This window comes from Moschus berezovskii, chromosome 17 (assembly GCF_049115385.1).
Source record: "Moschus berezovskii isolate FMDL1 chromosome 17, NW_MosBer_1.0, whole genome shotgun sequence".
Classification (NCBI taxonomy): domain Eukaryota; kingdom Metazoa; phylum Chordata; class Mammalia; order Artiodactyla; family Moschidae; genus Moschus; species Moschus berezovskii.
The window spans coordinates 46,639,674-46,664,683 of record NC_142476.1 but is presented as its reverse complement, the minus strand read 5'-3'; the positions used below and the strand labels follow the sequence as shown (position 1 = coordinate 46,664,683).

The 25,010-nt window shown below is 39.6% G+C and overlaps 1 protein-coding gene across 2 annotated transcripts; it reads left to right on the top strand.

Annotated features, from left to right (window-relative positions):
• The first annotated feature begins 1,463 nt into the window (after positions 1-1,463).
• TNFRSF9 (TNF receptor superfamily member 9) lies at positions 1,464-22,745 on the top strand. Of its 2 annotated transcripts, none has more exons than XM_055418826.2 (8): positions 1,464-1,528; positions 2,267-2,445; positions 3,941-4,048; positions 4,658-4,795; positions 5,315-5,381; positions 7,220-7,350; positions 8,965-9,099; positions 19,728-22,745. In XM_055418826.2, exons 2-8 carry the CDS (start codon positions 2,334-2,336, stop codon positions 19,814-19,816), a joined length of 780 nt encoding a protein of 259 aa, XP_055274801.1. In that variant the 5' UTR covers positions 1,464-1,528; positions 2,267-2,333; the 3' UTR covers positions 19,817-22,745. The 2 variants fall into 2 exon arrangements, with proteins under 2 accessions (XP_055274801.1, XP_088701180.1); XM_088845054.1 differs by having other exon boundaries at positions 8,965-9,125.
• Positions 22,746-25,010: the final 2,265 nt, after the last annotated feature.

Below are 25,010 nucleotides of genomic sequence, written 5' to 3'. Positions count from 1 at the left end.
CAGGCAAAAATACTGGAGTGGGTGGCCATTTCCTCCTCCAGGGGATCTTCCTGACCCAGGGATGGAAACTGTTTGGATCTGATAGAAAAACATCTGTCTTACTGGAAATCACTCTTCCTCCCTTGCTTGTCTTCCTGAGGGCCCCTAGCTGGATTCAGTGTTTTAGTATTTTGAAAGCATCCTCCTCCTCTTCCTGCTTCTCCTCTTCTCCTAATCCTCTTATTCTTTTTTTTTTTAATTTGAAATAATGGTTTTCTAAAATCCTTCATGGGCTTCCCAGGTGACTCAGTGGTAAAGAAACCGCCTGTCAGGGTGGGAGAAGTGGGTTTGATCCCTGGGTCATGAAGATCCCCTGGAGAAGGGAATGGTAACCCACTCCAGTATTCTTGCCTGGAAAATTCCATGAACAAAGGAGCCTGGCAGGCTACAGTCCATGGGGTCACAAAAAGTCAGATACGATTGATCAACCAAACAACAATAACAACAAAACCCCTCATAGATCACAGCTTCACCCAATGAAGTCACTGGCCATATAAATTCTGTTTCCTTTGTCTCCAGTTCCCCTCCATTTCTTTCTCCTTCTTCCATCTCACCCACACAGCAAGGAGCACAGTCAAAAGGAGTCGAGTTGTCCTTGGTTCGACTTGCTGATAATCTGGCCAGACTCATAGCTCCAACGTTCTTATTTGCATAATGCCCTCCTCCTCCTCATCATCATATCAACTCTTAGGGATCATTTGAAGCTTAGTTACTTCTCTGATGCCTGGATCATCAGCTGCAGTAAATAAATTATAGCTATAGCATCACTAGTACTATAGTGATTAACCCTGTTATTATAGGGTTCAGTTCAGTTCAGTCACTCAGTCGTGTCCAACTAGTAATTGACAGGAGTGCTGATCTTTCTTTAGAAGTGGGTTTCTTCCCTCAAATCTCAAATACATTGGTGGTGGTTTACTTGCTAAGTCATGTCCGACTCTTGTAACCCCATGGATGATAGCCGGCCAGGCTCCTCTGTCCATGGGATTCTCCAGGCAAGAATACTCGAGTGGGTTGCCATTTCTTTCTCCAGGGGATCTTCCCAAACTAGGAATCGAACCTGGGTTTCCTACATTAGCAGGTTCTTTACCAACTGAGCTACAAGGGAAGCCCGTTGAGGGCTTCAAATATGTTGAGGATGCCTTAAAAGCTTTGGCACTGAGAACTACTTTCAAGTGACAAAAATCCATTTGCCAAAGTCATCTGAAACAAACAAACAAAAATACCCTAACAGTGTGGGGCTGCTTTTTAGTTTGAATTGCGTTATCAAGTGGGGACAGGCACTCTAGGGGACTTTAAGGTCAGCAAATACCAAGTGAGCTATTATACCTCACAGAGCCGTCTCTGGGGATTTCCCACGAGGCCCCGCCCCCGGGCTGAGTCACCAAACCCCTCTGAGAGTCTTTGACCTGCAGCTCTTGTCAGCTGCAGAACCTCACTGCTCTGAAGATCAAGGAGAAGCAAAGTTCTTCAGCAGCCCTGTGATCTCCAGGTTTGTGGGGCAGATGGTGGGGGGAGGATGGGAGCTTTGAATTGTACATTGTACATTTGAATGTACAATTGTACATTGTAGCATTGTACATTTCTAGACTTTCTTCCCTTCTAATTTCTAATGACTTTCACTCCACAGCCCATTAAATAAAGACCAGGAACCTGGCCTCTAGAGATTGTTGTACTCTAGTTTTATGACTTCAAATCTCAAAATGAACAAATATATAACTATTAAGAAAGTGTGATAGTGAGTTCAACAGGGTGGTCTTTCAACATTTTAGCAATTTGGTGTTGTAATTCCACATACTGTTTGGACAAAGGAGGAATTTTAATAATGAGGTGTCTTCTCATGGAGCTGAACTGTCAGATTCTCTTTAAGGACTGTTATTTCAGGGACAGTACGCCACTGCCACTGTTGAAATCTAGATGCTAATGCTGAATATCTATGAAAGTCCCCAAAAGTTCTTGCTATTGTTATTTCTGCATTTTGGCAAAGCATGTTGGAAAGTGCACTCATAGACTTTGGCAAATCTGCACAAAGCTGTGTGTTTAGTCATGCAGGTCTTATCATAGAAGTTTCTATGAATGCACTACCTTTGCTGTGGTATTCCATCATTAATTGCTCTTGAAAACCCCTGAGTTGTGATCTTGTAGAAATGCACAGGTAATAAATAGGTGAACTGTTGATAATTATGAAAGGAGAAACCACCTCATCTTTGAAATTTTTTACCTTCTGCAGAGTGGGTATTTGTGAAACCAGCTACTTTGATTAAAATTCTGTTGAACTCTGCTTGGCTAATAAATCTATGCAAGATTTCATCATGGGAAATGGCTATTACAACATAGTGGCTACTGTGCTATTGGTCATGAATCTTGAGAGGACACGATCATTGCAGGATTTCTGCAACTGCTCAGCAGGTAAGAACCAAATTATCACGGGTGCTTGATCTGTTGAAAACATGGTTCGTTTAGTCTGGTAGTCAGAGTTAATGAGCTCGGTTTTAATGATCCTTTTTAAAAATTAAACTATAGTTAATTTATAATATTGCATTAGTTTCAGTGTGGTAGCTGCTCAGTCATGTCTGATTCTTTTCGACCTCATAGACTGTAGTCCGCCAGGCTCCTCTGTCCATGAAATTCTCTAGGCAAGAATATGGAGTGGGTAGCTACTCCCTTCTCCAGGGAATCTTCCATGATTCACACACACACAAATATATATGTCTGTGCTTGTGCATGCTAAGTTGCTTCAGTCATGTCCAACTCTTTGTGACCCCATGGACTGTAGCCCACCAGGCTCCTCTGTCCATGGGATTCTCTAGGCAAGAATACTGGAGTGGGTTGACATGCCCTCCTCCAGGGGATCTTTATATATATATATATATATATACACACACATATTGCCATGTATCTATTAATCTCATACTCCTTATTTATCCCTCCCCTCCATTAATATCTTTTATTCATTCATTTACAAATATTTCTTGGATGCTGCATCTTAGCTGTGTGGCCCTTGTCACTTAATCTCTTGTGTCTCAGCTTTGTCATGTAGGGGTGATATGAGGACCTATCATAGGATTGATTGCTGGAAGCACTGTGTGATGGGCTTAGATCAGTGCACGGTATAGGAAAAGACCTCAACAAATAGCTTGGTGTATGAAGACAAGTATTCAGACTGGGGGTGCGGCAAGGAATAAGCAAGTGGCTTAACAGAGTGGGAAAAGGCAGACACATTTAAATGTTAGTGTGCCAATAAAGGACATCGATCTACCCCTTAAGCCAGTCATACTGGTCTCCCATATCAATCAAGAGAAACTCTGTTTTATTCAATAGATGAAAAAAACCCTATTTTTTTCTGTTGATTTGTTTGTTGCTATATCTATACTTTGCTATTTTTAATTCTATGAATACACTTAGGGCAACCTTGCAAATGGATGTGTGTTTTTTTTTTGGCTGTACTGTGTCTTTGTTGCTGTGTGGGCTTTTCTCTAGTTGTGATAAGCGGGGTCTACTCTCTGGTTGCGGTCCACAGTCTTCTCATTGTGGTGGCTTCTCTTTTTGCAGAGCATGAGCTCTAGGGTGCTTGGGCTTCAGTAACTGTGGCTCGTGGGCTCTAGAGCACAGGCTCAATAGCTGTGACGCACAGGCTTAGTTGCTCCCAGGCATGCGGGATCTTCCCAGATCAGGGATCAAACCCATATCTCCTGCATTGGAAGGTGGATTCCTTACCACTGAGCCACCAGGGAAGCCCCAAATGGATAATTTAAAACAGTCAATCAACAAATAAAGTCTGTTGCTATGTTACCTAGAAATCGAATCTTTATTTCATATTCTGATTTTCTTGTGAACCTCATAAATGCTTCAGGTGATGACTGTCGGTTGAAAAACATGAACAGCTCTTATCTTCCCTTTTTAGGTACTTTCTGTGGGAAAAGCAGTCAGGAGCCTTGCATTTCTTGTCCTTTAAATAGCTTCTCCAGCACAAGTGGACAGAAGTCCTGTGACATATGCAGAAAGTGTGAAGGTATGATTTTAAAAATGTAATCTTTATGCTGCTATGTGTTGGGAAGACAAGTTTGTATTCCCCAGTGTACTGATCTTGCTTGAAAGTCTGAAGTGTCAGGTGGACTGATTCCTCTGTCAATAGGCAGGGTTCAGTAAAATAATTTACTGTAAGAGCCAACGCTGGTGGATTGAGCTTTTTAAATATTAGAGGAAACATTCATCGGACAAGAGAGAATTTTTTTAATAACAGAATGTAAAATGTCTTCTTTCGTTATTTAAAAGTGAGCTTTGTACTCTGAGGTCATTGTCTGTTCAGTCGCTAACTCGAGACCAACTCTTATACGACCCATAGACTGTAGCCCACCAGGCTCCTCTGTTCATGAGATTTCCCAGACAAGAAAACTGGAGTGGGTTGCCATTTCCTTTTCCAAGGGATCTTCCCAACCCAGGGATGGAACCAGAGTCTCCTGCATTGCAGGACAATTCTTTATCACTGAGCCACCAGGAAAGCCCCTAAGGTCATTAAGGAACATTATAAGTAGAAGGAGCATAGTTTTTATTGCAGAACATGAATTTGCTTCCTGCTTTTGGAGGTCAAGGGTCGGTGTAACCCTGATGGACTTTGTAGGTATTTTCAGGATCAAGAAGCCGTGTTCCCCCACCAGCAACGCAGAGTGTGAATGCATTTCGGGATTCCACTGCCAAGGGGCAGGATGTACCATGTGTGAAAAGGACTGTAAACAAGGTCAAGAGTTAACAAACAAGGGTAAGTTTCCTCTTATAGGGTGCAAATTTGTTATCTAGACTTACATCATTATCTTAGTTCACGGTCCTTTGATTATAAAACAGATTTGTAGAACCTTTAAGTAATAAATAATGAACCATGGAGTCACAATTCTGATATTTGCAAAATTACTTTTCAGTGTATGGAACTCATTTGAGATGACAACATTTTTCACCAGAACCACGCTTTTTCATGCATATACAATACTCTACATATAATTAGAATAAAACCTTTAGTCATATTAGGGTTTCATTTCAAGAAAAACTGTTGAACAATGTGTGTAGATTGTATTAAGCTAATAACTTATTACAGGATTATATTTATCATACACTGTTCAAGAAGAATTTTTTATCACTAATGAAATTCAGGAAGAATTGTTGGATAATCAGCACAGATCATATTCAATTAATGACTTTATTGTTATGAGATCATGTTCATCTCAGGGAAAGTTCAAAATGATAAAAATGCTTCCTCTTATTATTCCTTTAATTTTTATAAAAGGTTGTAAAGACTGCTCTTTTGGGACATTTAATGATCGGGAACATGGCATTTGTCGACCTTGGACAGAGTATGTATCATTTCTTTTTGCTTACAAAGTAAAAGTGTCTGGGTTAACTTTTCTAACTGATGCTTTTAAAATTTTTAGTTAATTAATTATTTTAATTAGAGGATAACTGCTTTACCACATTGTGTTGTTTTCTGCCATGCATCAACATGAATCAGCCATAGGTATGCATATGTTTCCTCCCTCTTGAATTTCCCTCCCACTCACTGATGCTTTTTTAAACCTGTCAAGTGTAATATAGAGTAACTGTGCAAATAAGCAGCATGGGAATGGTATCAGGTCATTGTGACTGGTTTGCCAAAATGTGCATTTTCTCCAGGAGTACTGCCCAGAACAGCTAAGTCAGATTTGCCAGTGGAACTTAGTTACTGTCTGCCCCAAGGGTTTTTCTGTCTCCCTCCAATCTCTTTGCTGCCTTTGCTGCTGCTGCTGCTGCTAAGTCACTTCAGTCATGTCCGACTCTGTGCGACCCCATGGATAGAAGAGGGTTAAGTATGTTTCCTTTCCTCAGAATCATTAACACAGACTTGGGCAAATAAGACCATCCCAGGCAGTCAAACAGCCAACAGTGTATTTTGTATGCCTTTGTTCTTTTTGCATTTTATTTTCTTACAAGATCATTTTTATTATTGTTTAACATTTACATTCTTATTGTGTTTTACAAAAGTACTGATTCACAGCACATTAGAAAGTTTTGTTTTTTTATTTTTTTTTGTCTTTCGACACATAGTTCTGAGCAGCGAAGTGAGTCTGTGTGGAAAGTGGGATTGAACTGGCTTTGGGGAATGGGTGGGTTCATGTTAGGTAAAGGACAAGGGAGAGACATAGGACAATGATAATGATGTTGATGACGACCACAATCATGTGCTTAGTTGCTCGTTCGTGTCTGACTCTTTGCAACACCATAGGCTGTAGCCCAACAGGCTCGTCTATTCATGGGGATTCTCCAGGCAAGAATACTGGAGTAGGTTGCCATGCCCTCCTCCAGGGGATCTTCCCAACCTAGGGATTGGACCCAGGTCTCCTGCATTGCAGGCAGATTCTTTACCATGTGAGCCACCAGAGAAGCCCCAACAATGATTATGGCTACCATTAATAGGGAGTGAACCAGACACATAGGGTCATTTACTCTTCACAACAGCCCTGGGACATGGATATCTTATTTTTCAGATGAGCTGTAGAGAAATTTCCTAACTTGTCCAAGGTCACTCTGCAAAAAGACCAACTCAGGACTCAAACCCTGATCTGTCGTATGCTAACACATCATGGGGTTAGGAGATCCTAACCCTATGAAGGAGACCCAGGGTTCGATCCCTGGGTTGGGAAGATCCCTTCAAGAAGGGAATGGCTACCCACTCCCATATTCTTGCCTGGGAAATCCCATGGACAGAGGAGCCTGGCTGGCTACAGTCCATGGGGTCGCAAAGAGTCGGACACCACTGAGAAATTATCACACACACTACTATTACAACCCTATGCTAAGTTGTCTGTCCTTTCTGTGTGCTCAAATACACTTAGAAGGTAGAGGTGACAGACTAACCAGGCAACAGCCTAATGTAGGCTCTCATGGGCCAGGGCTCTCCAGACTGGGAAGGAAGAAGAAGCCAGTTAGGCAGGTAGAGTGAGATGGATTGTGGAGAGCCATGAAAGCCAAGTGAACACTGGAGGAAGCCCGATGTTCAGTGAAGTTTTTCAAACTATCCTTGCTTTACCTATAAACCCAGATCCACATACCTTTGTCACTAGAATTGTTTAATCGAGTAGAAAATGTCAGTCTTTTAAAATTAGAATGATCTGTACCTGAATTAATTATTTGAACTCTTTTCATTGGACCCTCTAAGCTGTTCTTTGAATGGAAAGGCTGTCCTTGTAAACGGGACGAAGGAAAGTGACGTAGTGTGTGGATCACCGTCACCTGACTTCTCTCCAGGTGCATCCTCCACCATCGTGCCTGCCCCTGGGAGAGATCCAGGTAGCTGGTTTGTTGCTGTTAAATAAGTGAATGTATCATGGCCATTCTGGTTGGCGTCAAAATCACCCCAATGTCCTGATGTCTTGCATGTCATTCTATAGCAGGTACCTCCAACGTGCCTTCTTTCTTTCACCCTGGCTTTAAGGGACCCATCCCTTTCATCAGTGTTTATTATTCAGTCTGGGTAACATATTAGTGAGCAGAGCAAGGTGAGATTGGATCCAAACCGACACTAACCCCTTTGATCTTGCCAAATAACAATGGTGATAGAGTCCCATGTTTCCTATATCCTAGAAGGCCAAACCACTTAATTTTGTGGGTCTCTAGGAAAAGTATTGGGCTTCCCTGGTGGCTCAGTGGTAAAGAATACGCCTACCAATGCAGGAAACGTGGGTTCAATCCCTGGGTCGGAAAGATCCCCTGGAGAAGGAAATGGCAACCCACTCTAGTATTCTTGCCTGGAGAATTCCATGAACAGATGAGCCTGGTGGACTACAGTCCATGGGGTCGAAAAAGAGTTGGACACGACTTAGTCACTAAAAAACAACAACAAAGGAGCATTATTAAGGTTTTTTTGTTTTGTTTTTTTAAGTTTTCTTAACAAGCAAGCAGGCAAGTTTACTAAGAGAGCTGGTGGGAGATGCCCAAAGCACCTCTTCTCATGGTGAAAAGTTTACAAATGCAAGTTTACATCAGCATATTTGGAAAATTATATTTTTTGCCTCAGTTTTCCTTTTGCTCTTTTTTGTTTTTCAAGCTTTAAACTTTTTATTTTGTATTGGCTATTCTGTTAATAGCCAATTAACAATGTCATGGTAGTTTCAGGTGGACACCTAAGGGACTTCAGTTCAGTTCAGTTCAGTCGCTCAGTCGTGTCCGACTCTCCGCGACCCCATGAATCACAGCACGCCAGGCCTCCCTGTCCATCACCAACTCCCGGAGTACACTCAAACTCATGTCCACAGAGTCAGTGATGCCATCCAGCCATCTCATTCTCTGTCGTCCCCTTCTCCTCCCGCCCCCAACCTTTCCCAGCATCAGAGTCTTTTCCAGTGAGTCAACTCGTCGCATGAGGTGGCCAAAGTATTGGAGTTTCAGCTTTAGCATCAGTCCCTCCAATGAACATCCAGGATTTATCTCCTTTAGAATGGACTGGTTGGATCTCCTTGCAGTATAAGGGACTCTCAAGAGTCTTCTCCAACACCACAGTTCAAAAGCATCGATTCTTCGGCGATCAGCTTTCTTCACAGTCCAACTCTCACATCCATACATGACCACGGGAAAAACCATTGCCTTGACGTACATATATACATGTATCCATTCTCCTCCACACCCTCCTCCCATCCAGGCTGCCACATACCATTGAGCAGACTTCCATGTGCTATATAGTAAGACCTTGTTGGTTATCCATTTTGAATATAGCAGCCCAGACACAACCTTCCCAAATTCCCTAACTATCCCGTCCCCCCATTCTTCTCCCAGCAACCATAAGTTCGTTGTCTAAGTCTGTGAGTCTCTTTCTGTTTTGTAAGTAAGTCCATTTGTATCATTTCTTTTAGATTCCACATATGAGGGATGTCAGATGATATTCCTCCTTTTGGTCTTTTTCTACAGGTCTCACCTCCCAGATCATCATCTTCTTCCTTGCCCTGACATCAGCTGCCATGCTGTGCCTGGCGTCCTTTGTGGTTCTCCGTTTCTCTGTGGTTAAACAGGGCAGAAAGAAGCTCCTGTATATATTCAAACAACGTAAGATGAATATAAATATGTGAGATGTGAGTTTTCTGAGGCTAGACGTTTTGCAGTAGAAAGAGAAAGACGATTTTTTAAAATTACAGAAATCAGGTTAGTATAGCACAGTGGTTATCAAGCGGGACAGTTTTGTCCCAAGGGGACACTCAGCAGTGTCAGGAGACAGGTTTGATGGTCACAGTCTAAGAGGCAGTGGAGGGGGTGCTGTGCTCTGATATCTAGTGAGTAGAGGTCAGCAATGCTGCTAAAATCCTATATGCACAAGACAGCCCCACAACAAAGAGTGACCCAGCCCCAAACGTCCATGGCTGAGGTGGAGAAAGCTTAGTGATGGCAGAACAGTGCCCAAAGGTTCTGGAAAAATGACCACTTTAAGTATGCTGTAGCCTTGGACAGTTTTGTGTGTGTGTGTATGTGTGTGCACTCAATTGTGAATACAGGACACTGACAAAGAGGAATCAAAAATAACATTGCCCCATCTAGTAGGACTCCTCTGGCTGATGAATGACCTTGACCTGAGCTAGACCTACAGCTAGAAGGCCTAGAGAACTAAAAGGGAGTTTGAAGTGGTTTTAATGGGATGAGTTATTAGGACACTGGAAAAGACTCTGATGCTGGGAAGGATTGGGGGCAGGAGGAGAAGGGGACGACAGAGAATGAGATGGCTGGATGGCATCACCGACTCTGTGGACATGAGTTTGAGTGAACTCCGGGAGTTGGTGATGGACAGGGAGGCCTGGCGTGCTGTGATTCATGGGGTCGCAGAGAGTTGGACACGACTGAGCAACTGAACTGAACTGAACTGAATCTGGATTAAATGAGAAATTTCAATGGTGGATTCCACTCACTATACAAGATACTATTTCTATAAGGAATTCAGCAAGTGTCTAGCACAGAGTCAATATTCACTAAATGAAAGCTATTAATTTAATTCCAAAAGGCATATAGATGGAGGCAATCTGCATTTTTGACTTTTTGGAGGACAGAGCCTTAGATAACAGGAAAGACTTACTAAAAGGAATTCATATACAAGAGGGTTGCTCCAAGAGCTCTGTAATGTAGCCCAGATCATCATAATAATCATTTAATCATCATAATATGATTAGAGAGTGTCTACTTGTAAGTTGCTAAAAATATAGGAGGATAATTGCTTTACACTCTTGTGTCGGTTTCTGCTATACAAAAACATGAATCAGCCATAAGTATAACATGTCTCCTCCCTCTTGAACCTCCCTCCCACTCCCCACTCCCTCCTTCCCCTCTCAGGTTCCCTGTGTTACAAGCAACTTTCCACTAGCTATCTGTTTTACATAGGATAATGTATATGTTTGGAGTAGGAAATGACAACCCACTTCAGTATTCTTGCCTGGAAAATTCCATGGACAGAGGAGCCTGGCGGGTACAGTCCAGGGTCGCAAAGAGTTGGACAGACTAAGCAGCTAAGCATGGATGCATGCAATGTATATGTTTCAATGTTACTCTCTCAATTTGTCCCACCCTCTCCTTCCCCTGCTGGGTCCACAAGTCTGTTCTCTTTGTCTGCGTCTCTATTCCTGTCCTAAAAATAGGTTCATCAGTACCATTTTTCTAGGTGCCACATATATGGCTTCCCAGGTGATGCTAGTGGTAAAGAACCGACCTGCCAATGCAGGAGACTTAAGAGATGCTGGTTCTATCCTGGTCAGGCTCCCCTGGAGGAGGAAATGGCAACTTACTCCAGATCCTTGCCTGGAAAATTCCATGGACAGAGGAGCCTGGCGGGTATAGTCCAGGGTCGCAAAGAGTTGGACAGACTGAGCAACTAAGCACTCACATATGCAATGTATATGTGTTAGTATATAGTATTTGTTTTTCTCTTTCTGACTTAATTCACTCTGTATAACAGGCTCTAGATTCATCCACTTAACCAGAACAGACTCAAATAAAACAATTATCCTCCAATTAAGAATAAATTTTTTTCTTAAAAAAGGCAAAGACCCTGGATACAAAAAATCAGTAATAATGACATAAAGTCCTGCATTGTTTCAAGAAAATGTCAAAAATATGTATAAATTTTTTTTTTAATATGGGAGGGAAAGTACTAGTAAAGTCTTATCTAAAGATGAAATACACTGATTTGTATAAAGGATCTTTTTGGAAACAATATAAAATCTTTTCAACATTTTGAAATAAACAGAAAAAAATGCATGCATGTAAAGTTTGCATGTATTCGAGCTAAGCTGCTTCAGTTGTGTCAGACTTTGTGCAGTCCTATGGACTGCAACCTGCCAGGCTCCTCTGTTTAACAAACTGTAAAGTGAACACCTGTGTAACCCTACCCATGTCAAGAAATAGAACATGCTCTGCTCCCCGGAAGCCCTTCTTGTGTTCCTTCCAGATTAAAAACCCTCCTTCTGCTAGTGCTAACCACATCTAGATTCTTACGGCGTTCACTTCCTTGCTCTTATTTATAGTTTTGCTACCCAAGAACATGGTTTGATTTGGCTGTTTGTGAACTTCAGACCAGTGGAATCACACTATATCTGTTCTATATTTTCCTTCCCCCTTTCACTCAACATTGTATCTTTATGATTCATCCATGTGTGGCATTTATCTTGAGTTGATTTCCGTTGTTAAATGTTCTTCTATTGGAGGACTGTATCACAGTTTGTTTATCCATTCTAATAATCCTGGACAATTGGGTTGCTTCCAATTTGGGGCTCTTACAGAGAATAATATTTGGATATTTTTGTTTATGTATCTCAGTGTACATAAGCACGTTTCTTTCTTTCCTTTTTTTAAACCTAGGAATAAAGGTGCTGGAATATGTATCTTGGTCTTCAGTTCAGTCACTCAGTCATGTCCAACTCTTTTTGACCCCATGGACTGCAGCACACCAGGCTTCCCTGTCTATCACCAACTCCCGGAGCTTGTTCACACTCATATCCATCTTGGTCCACAGTACTAGATTTATAAAACTTTTTGAGAGTGATAGGAGTCCAATTGGCGGCGTATGAGAATTCTTTTTGCCCCAATCCCTGCTAACACTTAGCATTATCAGACTTCTTAATTTTTATCTGTATGCTGGGTGTATAGTAGTATCTTGTGGTTTTAATTTGCATTTCCCTGATTACTGGTGAGACTGAACATCTTTTCGTGTTATGTTTGGTCACTAGCATTTCCTCTCCTGCAAATCACCTGATCTTTTGAGCCTTTTCCCTTTGGGTTGTTTGTCCTTTACTTACTAATCTATAGGAATTTTTTAGTCTACTGTTCATGGGCAGCAAATATATTTTCCGACCCTGTGGTTTGTTCTTTGATTCTCTTTTTGAGGTCTTAACCTCTGATTTAAACCTCTAAATTCTCACCGAAACTTCTGATTTAAACAACTATCCGTCCCAGCTTTACCCCAGACTGCAATAAAGGTCTTTATAAAATGGTTTTCAAAAGTATTTATGAGTAATTAGGGAGTTTCAATGGAACTGTCATCCATTTTAAAAAATTTTAGGTTATTTTTTAAAACTTTCTATTTTGAAATAGAGATTCACAGGAAGTTGTAAAGACAGTACAGAAAAGTCTTATGTGCCATTCATGGGGTTACATCACATTTAACTATCTGGTAGTTCAGCTGGTAAAGAATCCTCTTGCAATGCAAGAGACCCTAGAGATCCCCTAGAGAAGGGATAGGATAACCACTCCAGTATTCTTGGGCTCCCCTGCTGGCTCAGATGGTAAAGAATCTGCCTGCAATGTGGCAGACGTGAGTTCAATCCCTTGGTTGCTCCAGTATTCTTACCTGGAGAATCCCCATAGACAGAGGAGCCTGGCAGGTTAGAGTCCATAGTGTCGCAGAGTCAGACATGACTGAGTGACTAAGCACAGCACAGCACACAGCACATAATATCAAAATCAGGCAGTTGACATTGGCACACTGTGTGTGTTTAGTTTGTGTGCATGTGTATGCTCAGTTGTTCGGCCGTGTCTGACTCTTTGTGACCCCCAGGAACTGTAGCCCACCGGGCTCCTCTGTCCATGGAATTCTCTCGGCAAGAATACGGGAGTGGGTTGCCATTTATTCTTCCAGGAGATCTTTCTGACCCAGGGGTCGAACCCACAACTCCTGCATCTCCTGCATTGGCAGGTGAATTCTTTACCATGAGCCACCTGTGTTTAGTGTATGTCATTTTATCACACACGTAGATTGGTGAAACCAGCAGCACAATCAAAATGCAGAACTATTCCATGACTATTACATTAGTGCTGGTATGAATAATCATGTACAGGACTTGTGGGGACATAAGCTTACGTATCTTGAAGATAAATGCCCAGGAGTGCAATTACTGGGTCATATGATAAGTATGTGCTCATTTTTTAAAGAAATCGCTGAACACTTTTCCACAGGAGCTGTACCATTTAACATTCCACCAGCAAGGTGTGAGAGATCCAGTTTTTCCTCATCGTTGTCAGCATTTTGTATTGTTGCAATTTTTAATTTCAGTTGTTCGAATAGATATGCACTAATATCTTAATGGTGGCTACAATCCACGGGGTGGCAAAGAGTCGGACACGACTGAGCGAGGGAACGGAATGGAACAGAACGGAACGGAATATTTTAATGTGGGCTTGATTTGCCTTTCCCTAAAGGCTGACCATTTTTCATGTACTTATTTTCCATCTGTCAATTTTCTTCAGTGAAACGTTCCTTCATGTCTTTTACCCATTTTCTAATTAGGTTGCTTGTCTTACTTTTGACATTTGAGTTGTTTTTTAAAGCTCGATGTGAGTCTTCTATCAGATACGAGGTTTGTCAGTATTTTCTCCAGTCTGCCACTTGCCTTTTCAGCCTCTTCACATGGTCTTCTGCAGAACGAAAGTTTTTAATTTTGACTCCAACTGGCCAATTTTTTGTAATTTATAGGATTATATCTAAGAACTCTTTACTAAGTCCTAGATCGCAAAGATTTAGACTTTCTCCTTTGTCATATGCTAAATATTTAACATTTAAATATACATTTCATTGTTAGTTAAGTTCTATATAAGGTGTGAGCGTTTCAGGTCAATATTTTTAAATTATTATTATTTTTGCCTATGGGTGGCCAATGGCTTCAGCATCATTTATTGAAAAGATTATTCTGCTTCCATTGAATTAATATTGCATTTTTGTAAAAACTCAGTTGGCTCAGTTGTGTGGGGACTATTTCTGGTTTCTATCTTCTCTTCCATTGATCTGTGTGTTTTTCCTTCTGCCAATACCACACAGTCTTGCTTACTGTAGCTGTAAAAAAAGTCTTGAAATTAGGTATAGGGTAGAATGAGTCCTCCCACATTATTCTTCTCTTTCAAGACTGTTTTGACTATTCTGGTTCATTTGACTATTCTAGTTCATGAAGATAATTTTAGGATAATCTTATCTCTATCTACAAAAAGTCAGCTGGGATTCTGATAGCAATTGTGTTAAATCTGTATATCGGTTCAGGAAGAATTGAGATCTTTCCTATGTTAACTATTCCAATCCATGAACACAGTGTGTCTCTCCATTTATGTATATTTTCTTTGATTACTTTCAAAGTAGTTTTCAGCATACAAGTCCTGCACATGTTTTTTTTTTAAATTTAGGCCTTAATATTTAAATTTTACAATTGCAAATGATATTGTATCTTAAATTTTGTTTTTTGACATGTTCATTGCTAGTATATAAAACACAGTTGGTTTTTTTGTACTTCGAGTTTTGTCCTGTGATTTTGCTGAACTTGCTTACTAGTTCTAGGGTATTTTGTAGTTTTCTTGAGATTTTTTGTGTATATCATAGTGTCATCTGCAAAAAAAAAAAATTTGTGTTTTTTCGTTTCCAATATATATGCCTTTTATTTCCTTAATAGGCCACTGAAGTTATTTAATTCATATTGAGTGAATTATGATAGTTTATGTTTTTTGAGGACTTGGTCCATTTCATCGAAGTTGTCAAGTTTACGTGCTTAAGTTACTTATACTACTCCCTTACTATCCTTTCATTGTATACATATCAGTAGTGATGTCACCTACTGATACCGTTAATGTGTGCCATTCTCCTTTTTTCTGAATAAGTTTTGGTAGAGATTTGTCAATTTTATTGATCTTTTCAAAGAACCATCTCTTTGTTTCATTGATTTTCTTTGTCGTTGCTCTATTTTCAATTTCACCAATTTCTGCTTTTACCTTTGTTATCTCCTTTCTTCTGCTTGCCTTGGATTTATTTTGTTCTTTTTCTATTTAGGTGGAAGTTATGTTATTGGTTTGAGAGCTTTCCTCTTTCTATTATAAGAACTTCCCATTATAAGTATCCTCAGTACTAAATTAGCTGTGTCCACACATTTTGATATGTTGTTTTCCATTTTCTTTCAGTTCAATGTATTTTTTGTGTTTCTCTTGATTATTTAATAGTGTGGTTTTTAGTTTCCTAGTATTTGGTGATTTTTTTGGTTTTCTTTCTGTTGTTGATGTCTATTTTGATTCCATTATAGTAAGAGGACACCTCTGTGTGATTTCTTTTAAATCTGCTGAAGTTTGATTCATGGTCCAGGTCATGGTCTGTCTTGATCTTTGTTCTATTGTTGCTGTTCGGTCACTCAGTTGTGTCCAACTCTTTGTGACCCCATGTCCTGCAGCACTCCAAGTTCCCTGTCCTCACCGTCTCCTGGAGCTTGCTCAAACTCATGTCCGTTGACTTGGTGATGCCATCCAGCCATCTCGTCCTCTGTTGTCCCCTTCTCCTCCTGCCTTCAATATTTCCCAGCATCAGGGTCTTTTCTAATGAGTCTGCTCTTGGCATCAGGTGGCCAAAGTATCAGAGTTTCAGCTTCAGCATCAGTCCTTCCAATGAACATTCAGGATTGATTTCCTTTAGGATTGACTGGTTTGATCTTCTTGCAGTCCAAGGGACTGTCAAGAGTCTTCTCCAACATCACAGTTCAAAAGCAGCAATTCTTTGGTACTCAGCCTTCTTTATAGTCCAGCTCTCACATCCATAATGACTACTGTAAAAACCATAGTTTTGACTATACAGGCTTTTGTCAGCAAAGTAATATCTCTGCTTTTTAATGTGTCATCTAGATTTGTCAGCTTTTCATCCAGGGAGCAAGTATCTTTTTAATTTCATGGCTGCAGTCACCATCTGCAGTGATTTTGGAGCTCAAGAAAATAAAATCTGTCACTGTTTCCATTGTTTCCCCATCTATTTGCCATGAAGTGGTGGAACCAGATGCCATGATCTTTGTTTTTTGAATGTTGAGTTTTGAGCCTGCTTTTCCACTCTCCTCTTTCACCTTCTTCAAGAGGCTCTTTAGTTCCTTTTTGCTTTCTGCCTTAAGGGTGGTGTCATCTGCATATCTGAGGTTATTGATATTTCTCCCAGCAATCTTGATTCTGGCTTGTGCTTCATCAAGCCTGGCATTTCTCATGACGTACTCTGCATGTAAGTTAAATAAGCAGAGTGACAATATACAGCCTTGATCTCCTTTAGACACTTGAAAAGGTGGATAGACTGTCCTATAAATATCAATTCAATCCTGTTGATTGATGATGTTGCTGAATTCCTCTTTATCATTTCTGATTTCCTGTCAAGTTGTTCTATCAACTCCTGGAAGAAGGCCATTTAATTCTTCAAATATAATTGTGAATTTGTATATTACTCTTTTCAGTTGTATCAGTTTTGCTTCACCTATTTTGTAGCTCTGTTGCTTATTGTATACATATTTAGTACTGCCATGCTTTCTTGGTGAATTGACTCTTAATTATATAAGGTCCCTCTCTGTGTCTGGTAGTTTTCTTTGCTCTGAAGTCTACTTTATCTGACAGTAATATAGCCACTCTTGCTTTTTAAAAATTTATAATATACATGGTATATCATTTTGCATCCTTTTACTTTCAACCTTCCTATATTTTTATATCTGAAGTAAATTTCTTATAGACAACATATAATGGTCACACTACTAATTTTTGTCTTTTGATTGGCATATTTTTAAATGTACATTTAATATAATTACTTATATGTTAGGACTTAAGATGTTATTTTATTTTTGTTTTCTGTTTTCTTTCTCTGGAATAGAAAGAAATAGAATAGAAATAGAATAGAAATCCACTGTCATTTAATTTGCTCTTACCCTCTAAGTGATGTGTTACTTCTCTCTGGCTGCTTTCAAGATTTCTTTTTGTTTTCAGAACTTGAACTGAAATGTGTGAATTTTGTTGGATAGTCCTGTTCAGGATTCACTTAGCTTCCTAAATCTGTAGATTTAAGCCTTTTTCTAGATTTGGCAAATTTTCAGCCATTATTTCTTCAAATACTTTTTCAGCCCTACTCCCTTTCTCTTCTTTTTCAAGGATTCCAATGACATCAATATTAGCCTTTTTTTTTTTTTTCTCTATAGTCCCACATGTCCCTGAAGGGCTGTTCACTTTTTCCCCAGTCTTTTCTCTCTGTTCAGATGGGGTAATGATTCTTTCCTTTCCTTCTTCTACATTCTTGTGCTGACCCCATTCACTGATATTTTTAATTCTGGTTGTTGTAATTTTTCAGTTCTAAAATTGCCACCTGATTCTTTTCTAAGATCTTGTATTTATTTTTCACTTGTTTCCAGTGTGTTCTGAATTGCTTGTTGAAGCGTCCATCTTTTTGATGGCTATTTTAATGTCCTTGACAGATAACTCTAACATCTTCATCACATAGACCTCCTCAGGATGGGATCCTTGTTATTGCTAGATATGTGTGGGTGTCCGGGCTCCCCATTAAGCCTCCACTGATAAGACTCTGGCTAGGTTGAGGTACTTTGTTCCTGCTCCCCACATGGTTTCCACTGATAATAGATGGACGGGATTGGGGGTGACCTTGATACTGTGAGTGGTGATGAAGTCCTAACTCTCCACTAGGACTCCTCTGATGCCACCCTAATGAGGATGGGCCAGTGAGCCTTGATAGCACTTGGCAAGGGTATAAGTCTAAGTGCTCCACTGGGTCTTAGTGGTGGGCTTGGGTGTGGGACCACTTTTATTATTAGTCCACTTTTACAGTTCCCAGGCCAGGGCATATGAAGCAGAAAGAATACTCAGGGAACTCAAGGCCATAGTTCCTTGGGTTCCAAGATCCTTAACTGGTCTACTTTCTTGCCACCTTTCAGATTCTTCTTATGTTTGTTATATAAAAGGTCCAGCAAACATTTTCAGCAATACTTAGCAGGAAGAATAGAAGAAAGTATGATTACTCTGTCTTTCCAGAATCAAATTTTCATTTAAAAATTAATCTTTGATGTTATTTCAAAAGGAAAAGGGCATCTCATTGAGAATCCTGAGTATCTTGCCAATTTTTTTAAGATCTTGGAGGTGGTGTGCTTGTTGAGTTTGGTTATTTTTTTTTACAGTTAAGAAGCATGTAAAATTGAGGTAGGGCCTTTTGCTTTGTCAGAGTATAAAAATATACCTGCTGCTGCTGCTAAGTCGCTTCAGTCGTGTCTGATTCTGTGCGACCCCATAGACGGTAGCCCACCAGGCTCCCCCGTCCCTGGGATTCTCCAGGCAAGAACACTGGAGCGGGTTGCCATTTCCTTCTCCAGTGCATGAAAGTGAAAAGTGAAAGTGAAGTCGCTCAGTCGTGTCCGACTCTTAGCGATCCCATGGACCGCAGCCTACCCTGCTCCTCCCTCTATGGGATTTTCCCGGCAAGAGTACTGGATTGGGGTGCCATTGCCTTCTCCAAAAATATACCTACATATATATTTATATATATTTTAACTGATGTTTTATATATATATATATATATATATATAAACTGATATACCTATGTATATGGGCTTCCCCTGTGGCTCAGTGGTAAAGAATCTGCCTGCCAATTCAGGAGATACAGGTTCAATCCTTGGGTTGAGAAGTTCTCCTGGAGAAGGAAATGACAACCCACTCCAGTATTCTTGCCTGGGAAATCTCATGGACAGAGAAGCCTGGCAGGCTACAGTCCATGGGGTTGCAAAGAGTCAGACATGACATATATATTTTTATATATGTATATATATATATTTAATTGATGGACTTGGGTGTGAAGCCACAGTTATATGTGTGTGTGTTACTTACATATAAAATTTAATATATATTTTAGAATTGCAAGTTACTCAGCAATAGCACAAATACTTTAACACGTAAATGAAAATCTGGAAGCTAGTGCATAAATCAGTTCTTTACTTACTAATCAATGGAAGCAGTGGGAGTATATTTAACATCTCAGAACTGGAAGCATTTCATTCAAAAGAAACCATCTAATGTGTAATCTAAGTAACCCTCAAGACTAAAACATGTGCTGCTGAATTGAAACTGCAATTATGTTTGGCACATGACTAATTTTATGCTATAATGACTCATGCTCAAGACTGTTTTTAGCTTTTGTGGATACTAAAGAAACTAGTTTGTTCAGGACCAATAAAATAGTATTAGGTAAAAAGAAAAAAAATCTTAAATAATCCTGAAAAATGTTCATATTTGCTATTACCTCTGTTGATGATGAGTTTGTTCAAACTAAAGTTGAGAATGTTTGCTGTTTAGAGATGTTCTGCAAATGGGATTTATGGAAAATGGGTGTTAAGTGATTAAAACAGACAATGAAAGATAACTTTTAAATTACCTTTTAGCGTTTATGAGACCAGTACAAACAGCCCAAGAGGAAGATGCCTGCAGTTGCCGATTTCCAGAAGAAGAGGAAGGAGAGTGTGAACTGTGAAGATGTGTTGGGACTCTCTTGAGAAGAATCACAGGAGAAATATGAAAGATCCCACTATTGTACCTTTCTAAAACATCATTCCAGCTCACACTCAGGATTACCCCAACAAATTTTTCCTAAAAGCGAATGAATTTGTCTTTGAAGATGTACCACTTTTAACAGAACAGAGAAATGGGACAGAACTGGTGGTAAAGGGGACATTTTGTAGACACTGCTTAAGAGGTTCAGGCTAGTTTTCTTGAAATCCAGAGAAGTATATTATAAATTTAATCATGGAATCCAATGGTGCAGTTAAAATGATAATCAAAATCAGTTCTATTTTTTTTTTCTGGTGCTCATATGACATGTGGCAATAAGCCGTAAGATTCAGACAATATCCCCGACCAGATTTTCCATTGGTTCAAGCATCCTCCACAAGGGCCTCCTCCACTGTCGGAGAGAATGATGACAATCATCATCATGGCCCAAGTTTGGGGTCCAGAGCAAAAAAATGAAAGAAAAAAAAAGGCAGACCTTGGGACTTCCCTGGCAGTGTAGCAGTCAAGACTCCACACTCCCAATGCAGAGGGCACAGGTTTGATCGCTGGTTGGGGAGCTAAGATTCCCTCATGCTGTGCGATGCAGTCAAAAACAAACCAAAAGGGAAAAAAAGAAAGAAAAAAAAAAGCAGACCTTGATGAAGAGTTTTGAGAAGAGTCCATGGGTATTCTGTGGTCCTCTCCATCTTCACATCTTCTGCCTTTGTCCTACTCCCTTCTGAGTCACAACTTACTTTTTTATAGTCTTAAAAAACTTTAACCATAATATTTGATACACATAAACTAGGAGACCCATGAACACATCGCCCAACCAAGTGAGTTGCCAAACTCCCATGGGCCAAATCTGAGCTGCTGTGTGCCTTCGTATGGTTTATGAGCTAAGAATGGTTTTGCATGTATAAACAGTTAAAAGCAAATCAAAATAAGAATATTATCTCATGACGCATAAAATTCGCTGAAACTCAAATTTTGGAGTCTGTAAGTAGGTTTTTTTGGAAAACACAAACCACCCTCAGGTGCCCTTTGCATTACAACAGCAGAGTTGAGTAGTTGTGACAGAGACTGTGTGGCTCACAAAGCCTAGAATATTTAATAGCTGACATAAAGGGTCAAAGTCGGGATCAGAGCACCCATCCTTGTGCTCCTTCCCTCCTTCATCTCCTACCCACCTCCCCACCCCAAACCCAGAAACTTCTCACAGGAATGTTGTCTATCATTTTCCTGCTTTTAAAAAACTCATTTATCATATAATTATGTACCCCGCAGTTAGTTTACTTACTTTTGTTTGTTATTGACCTTTATGAAAATGGTATTGAGCTGTATGGAGACTTATTGTGCTTTAATCACTGGAAAGTATATTTATAAGACTCACTCATGTTATTTTGTGTAGCTAGAATGCTTTCATTTTGACTGCTGTATAGTCTTGCAAATATACTATTATTTATCAAATCCACTCTGAACTACAGGACATTTTGGTTGTTTCTAGGTTTTTTTTTATAATTATGGAAAATATTGCCATGCATGTTCTTTTGTGTGTTTCCCATTGATAAGTGTCTCTAGGGAAACTTCCTTATAGTAAGAATTTCTGGATCTTAAGGCATTTGAATGTTCAACTTTATTAACTAGTACCCATATCAGTAAGGATGTGCTAAATTATGCAGAAATAACAAGTGACCCCACCTCCAAAGTCCACACAAAAGAGGTACACTTCTGGCTGTCATGATCTGCCCACTGCAGGCTGGCTGTGATTCTGTCACAGGTTATTTCACTCTGGGATTTAGGGGTATAAATCCCAGAGCACCTTCTCCTTGGAACATTGACCATCTCGTGGCAAAGGAACACAGGTCACTTTGCTCATATTTAGTTGACTAGATTCTAACTTCAAGAAAAAGTCATGCAGCCAACTATGGGCGACTATAGGGCGGAAAGTATAATCTTCACACAGGGAGGGGCAGCAAATGTTTCTGAGCAATAAAGAGTCTTCTTCAGGGCTGAACCGCTTTTCACCGCGGTTTTTCTAATTTATGCTCCTGTCAGCAGTGTACAGGCACCCCATTATGTTTCATCCTTGCCACCCTCAGGTATTTTCAGAGTCTTAATTTTGCCAACCCATGGAGTTTAGGATAGCACCTCACCATGCTCTTATTTTGCATTTCCTTCATTACTAATGGGTATCTTGTCACATTTTTATACCAATTTTTTTTCTTTTTTGAGAAATGCTAAGTCGTGGTTTTTAACCATTTAAAAAAACGTGTATTTGTCATTTTATTATTGATTCATAGAAGTTCTTTACGTAGTCTTGATAATAATCTTCCATTACTTATATGTGTTATAAGTATCTGCTTTATTTGCAATTTTTTCTCTTTTTGTAGTGTCTCTCTTTGTCTTGAGGGTAATAAAAGGTAAAGTTCTTAATTTAATATGGTTAAATTTACAACTCTTTTACTATATAGTTAACATTTCTTTGGTGTCCTGGTTAAAGAAACCTTTTGCTCCCCCAATATCATAAAGATCTTTCCCCACATTTTATTCTAAAAGTTTTAAGTTTTGTTTCTTGTATTTAATTCTAATCTTATCAGGAAATTTTTTTGTGTATGCTATGAGTAATGATCCAATTTTGAGTTTTTTATTTGGATAATCATTAGTCCTGGTAACAATTAATGAATAGGCCATTTTTCCCCTTATGGATCTGTAGTATACCTCTGTCGTTTCCCAAATTTCCCTCTATCTATGAGTGTTTTCTGGGATTTCTATTCTATTCACTGGCCAATTTGTCTGTCCTGTGCCAATACACACTGTCTTTGTTACATTAGTTTAATAATAGCTCTTGATACTTGGCAGGACAAGTCTTTGATGTCCTTCAATAAAGTTTCATAAAATTTCTCTGTAAATTGTACAGCTTTGGTTAGATTTATCTCTTGATTCATTGTTGTTGCTTTTTAAATGATTTTGTTTGTTATTGGAGTAGAGAGATGTCATTGATTTTCTTATATTACTTTCTAACCAGTCTCTTTCCTAAACTCTCCTATTATTTTTAGGAGTTTTCTATATAGACAATCATGTTATTTGTGATAATGATAGTTTCTTCCTTTTCTAGTCTTTTGTATTTTATTTCATTTGCTTGATGTACTGCTTGGCTTCATGCCAGGACCTCCAGTACAGTGTGATAGTCTCTTTAAAGTCATATTTATAGAGGATACTTTCAGGGTATTATTATTATTATTTCTTTGGTAAATATACTCAATCAGATTAAGGAAGTTCCCTTCTTGTCCTGGTTTGTGAAGAGGGCTAGTTTCCATTTTGTAATCAGGAAAGGGTGTTGAATTACATCAAATGATTTTTCTGGGAAAAAAAAAAAAGCATTAGATTGTAGATAGTTCAGCCAATGGTTCTGTCATGTCACATTCCAAGAAAATTTCTGCCTGAAAGAAATTTAATGCAGCAGCAGGTATAATAATAGGTATTCCTTCTTCCCCTTAAAATACACTTTGGTGTATGATGTAATAAAGGTGGCACTTGTGGTAAAGAATCCACCTGCCAATACAGGAGACACAAGAGATGCAGGTTTGACTCCTGGTTGGGAATATCCCAAATGGCACCCAACTGCAGTATTCTTGCCTGGAGAATCCCATAGACAAAGGAGCTCGGCAGCCACAGTCCACGGGGTTGCAAAGAGTCAGATACAACTGAACCCAGCACTCAGCACAGAATATGTGTTCAGAAAACATTTGCTATTTTAAGTCAAGGAAGTACCTTCCATTAGCTTTTTCTTTACTATTTTGGTAAGAGTTTGTTGTTTATAGTAAAAGACTGTAATGTTTGTGGAGGATTTTCTGAAACTTTCTAGGAAATCTCATAAAACACATGAAAAAGTAACAATGGGCATGATTAGTCTTCCAGAATGAGAACATTTAAGATTTGATTTGAACACTTTGACCAACTCTGAATGGCTCATAGGCAGTCTCTGGCTGTTAATTTTGGGAACCTGATGAGGATGCTTCAGGCAAGAGTCCTGTTAACCCAGTATTCTGGCAGGAATAAGAGAACAGTCATTGGTGGTAAAATCCTTTGAAAATAAGAGGCAGGGACGCCCTGGCAGTCCAGTGGGTAAGTCTCCATGCTTCCACAGCAGGTAACATGGGTTTGATCCCTGGTCAGGGAACTAAGATCCCACGTGTTGTGCAGTGTGGCCAAAAGACATAAATGAACGAAGTGGTATAAAATAAGAGGCAAAGCAAAGCTGGGGGATTTTACCAGTACTGCTTCAGAACAGAGTTAGGTGTAACTTTTTCTCTCTCTTCCAAACTACAACGCTAAATTCCAACATGGCTTTTACTCTCCACTTTGGTGCCTTTGCGTTTAATTCTCTGTTGCCAATTATCCATAAACACAAAGGGTCTGATCATGCCCCACAGGCTTGGGTCACCCAAGATAGCTCATCTGTCCTAGACTGTAAACACAGAAAATCCACAATTTATTCTACTTATGTGACCTAGACTGTGTTTATTACGCAGACTGTACCACACTTTCATCATAGTATAATTTGGCATAAAGTCTAAATGGTATAAATGAAAAACACAGGAACTTGGGGATATGAGTCATCTTTCCCCCTAAATGACAGTTAACGAAGGATGAAAATCAAGACAGAACTCAGTGATCCCCTTTGGGGATTAATTTAGGAAATCCACTAATTAAGTTGAATAGAAGTTGCTCTGGTCAAAAGAAATGAACCTATTTAGGGATGGACAAGTTGGAAACAGTCTTCCAAAGTGCTTCAAAACAAGTCTTGGTGACTTCTAAAGCAAATTTTGATTTTCTCCTCTGGTGGAAGGTGTCGGTCTGATGGAAACTTTTGATATGAGGGGCACTGGGTGGCTCTAATGTGTGCCTCCCTCCTCTGCAGAGCAGAGCTTTCCACTGTGGGTGGGTGTGCACTCAGACCACAGAGGGTGTGAGTTATGTGCGGTCTGTGTGTGGTGGGGCCAGCAGCGCAATCATTACCTATGTTTTTTTTTAAGGGCTCTATAAAAAGCATAAAATAAAAAGGACTCTATAATAAAACATACACTGATTGCTTTCACAGGAAAAAGGAATACCTAAGAAAATTCCTAGTTTAAAAAAGTTCTATAGCCCTTGCAATGTCAAATCATAAAGGC

Excerpts from the sequence above, each read along its gene's own strand:
- TNFRSF9 (XM_055418826.2), top strand. The coding sequence starts at position 2,334 with ATGCAAGATTTCATCATGGGAAATGGCTATTACAACATAGTGGCTACT. Across the intron at positions 4,049-4,657 it reads CATATGCAGAAAGTGTGAAG|GTATTTTCAGGATCAAGAAG; the intron begins GTATGATTTTAA and ends TGGACTTTGTAG. Across the intron at positions 5,382-7,219 it reads ATTTGTCGACCTTGGACAGA|CTGTTCTTTGAATGGAAAGG; the intron begins GTATGTATCATT and ends GGACCCTCTAAG.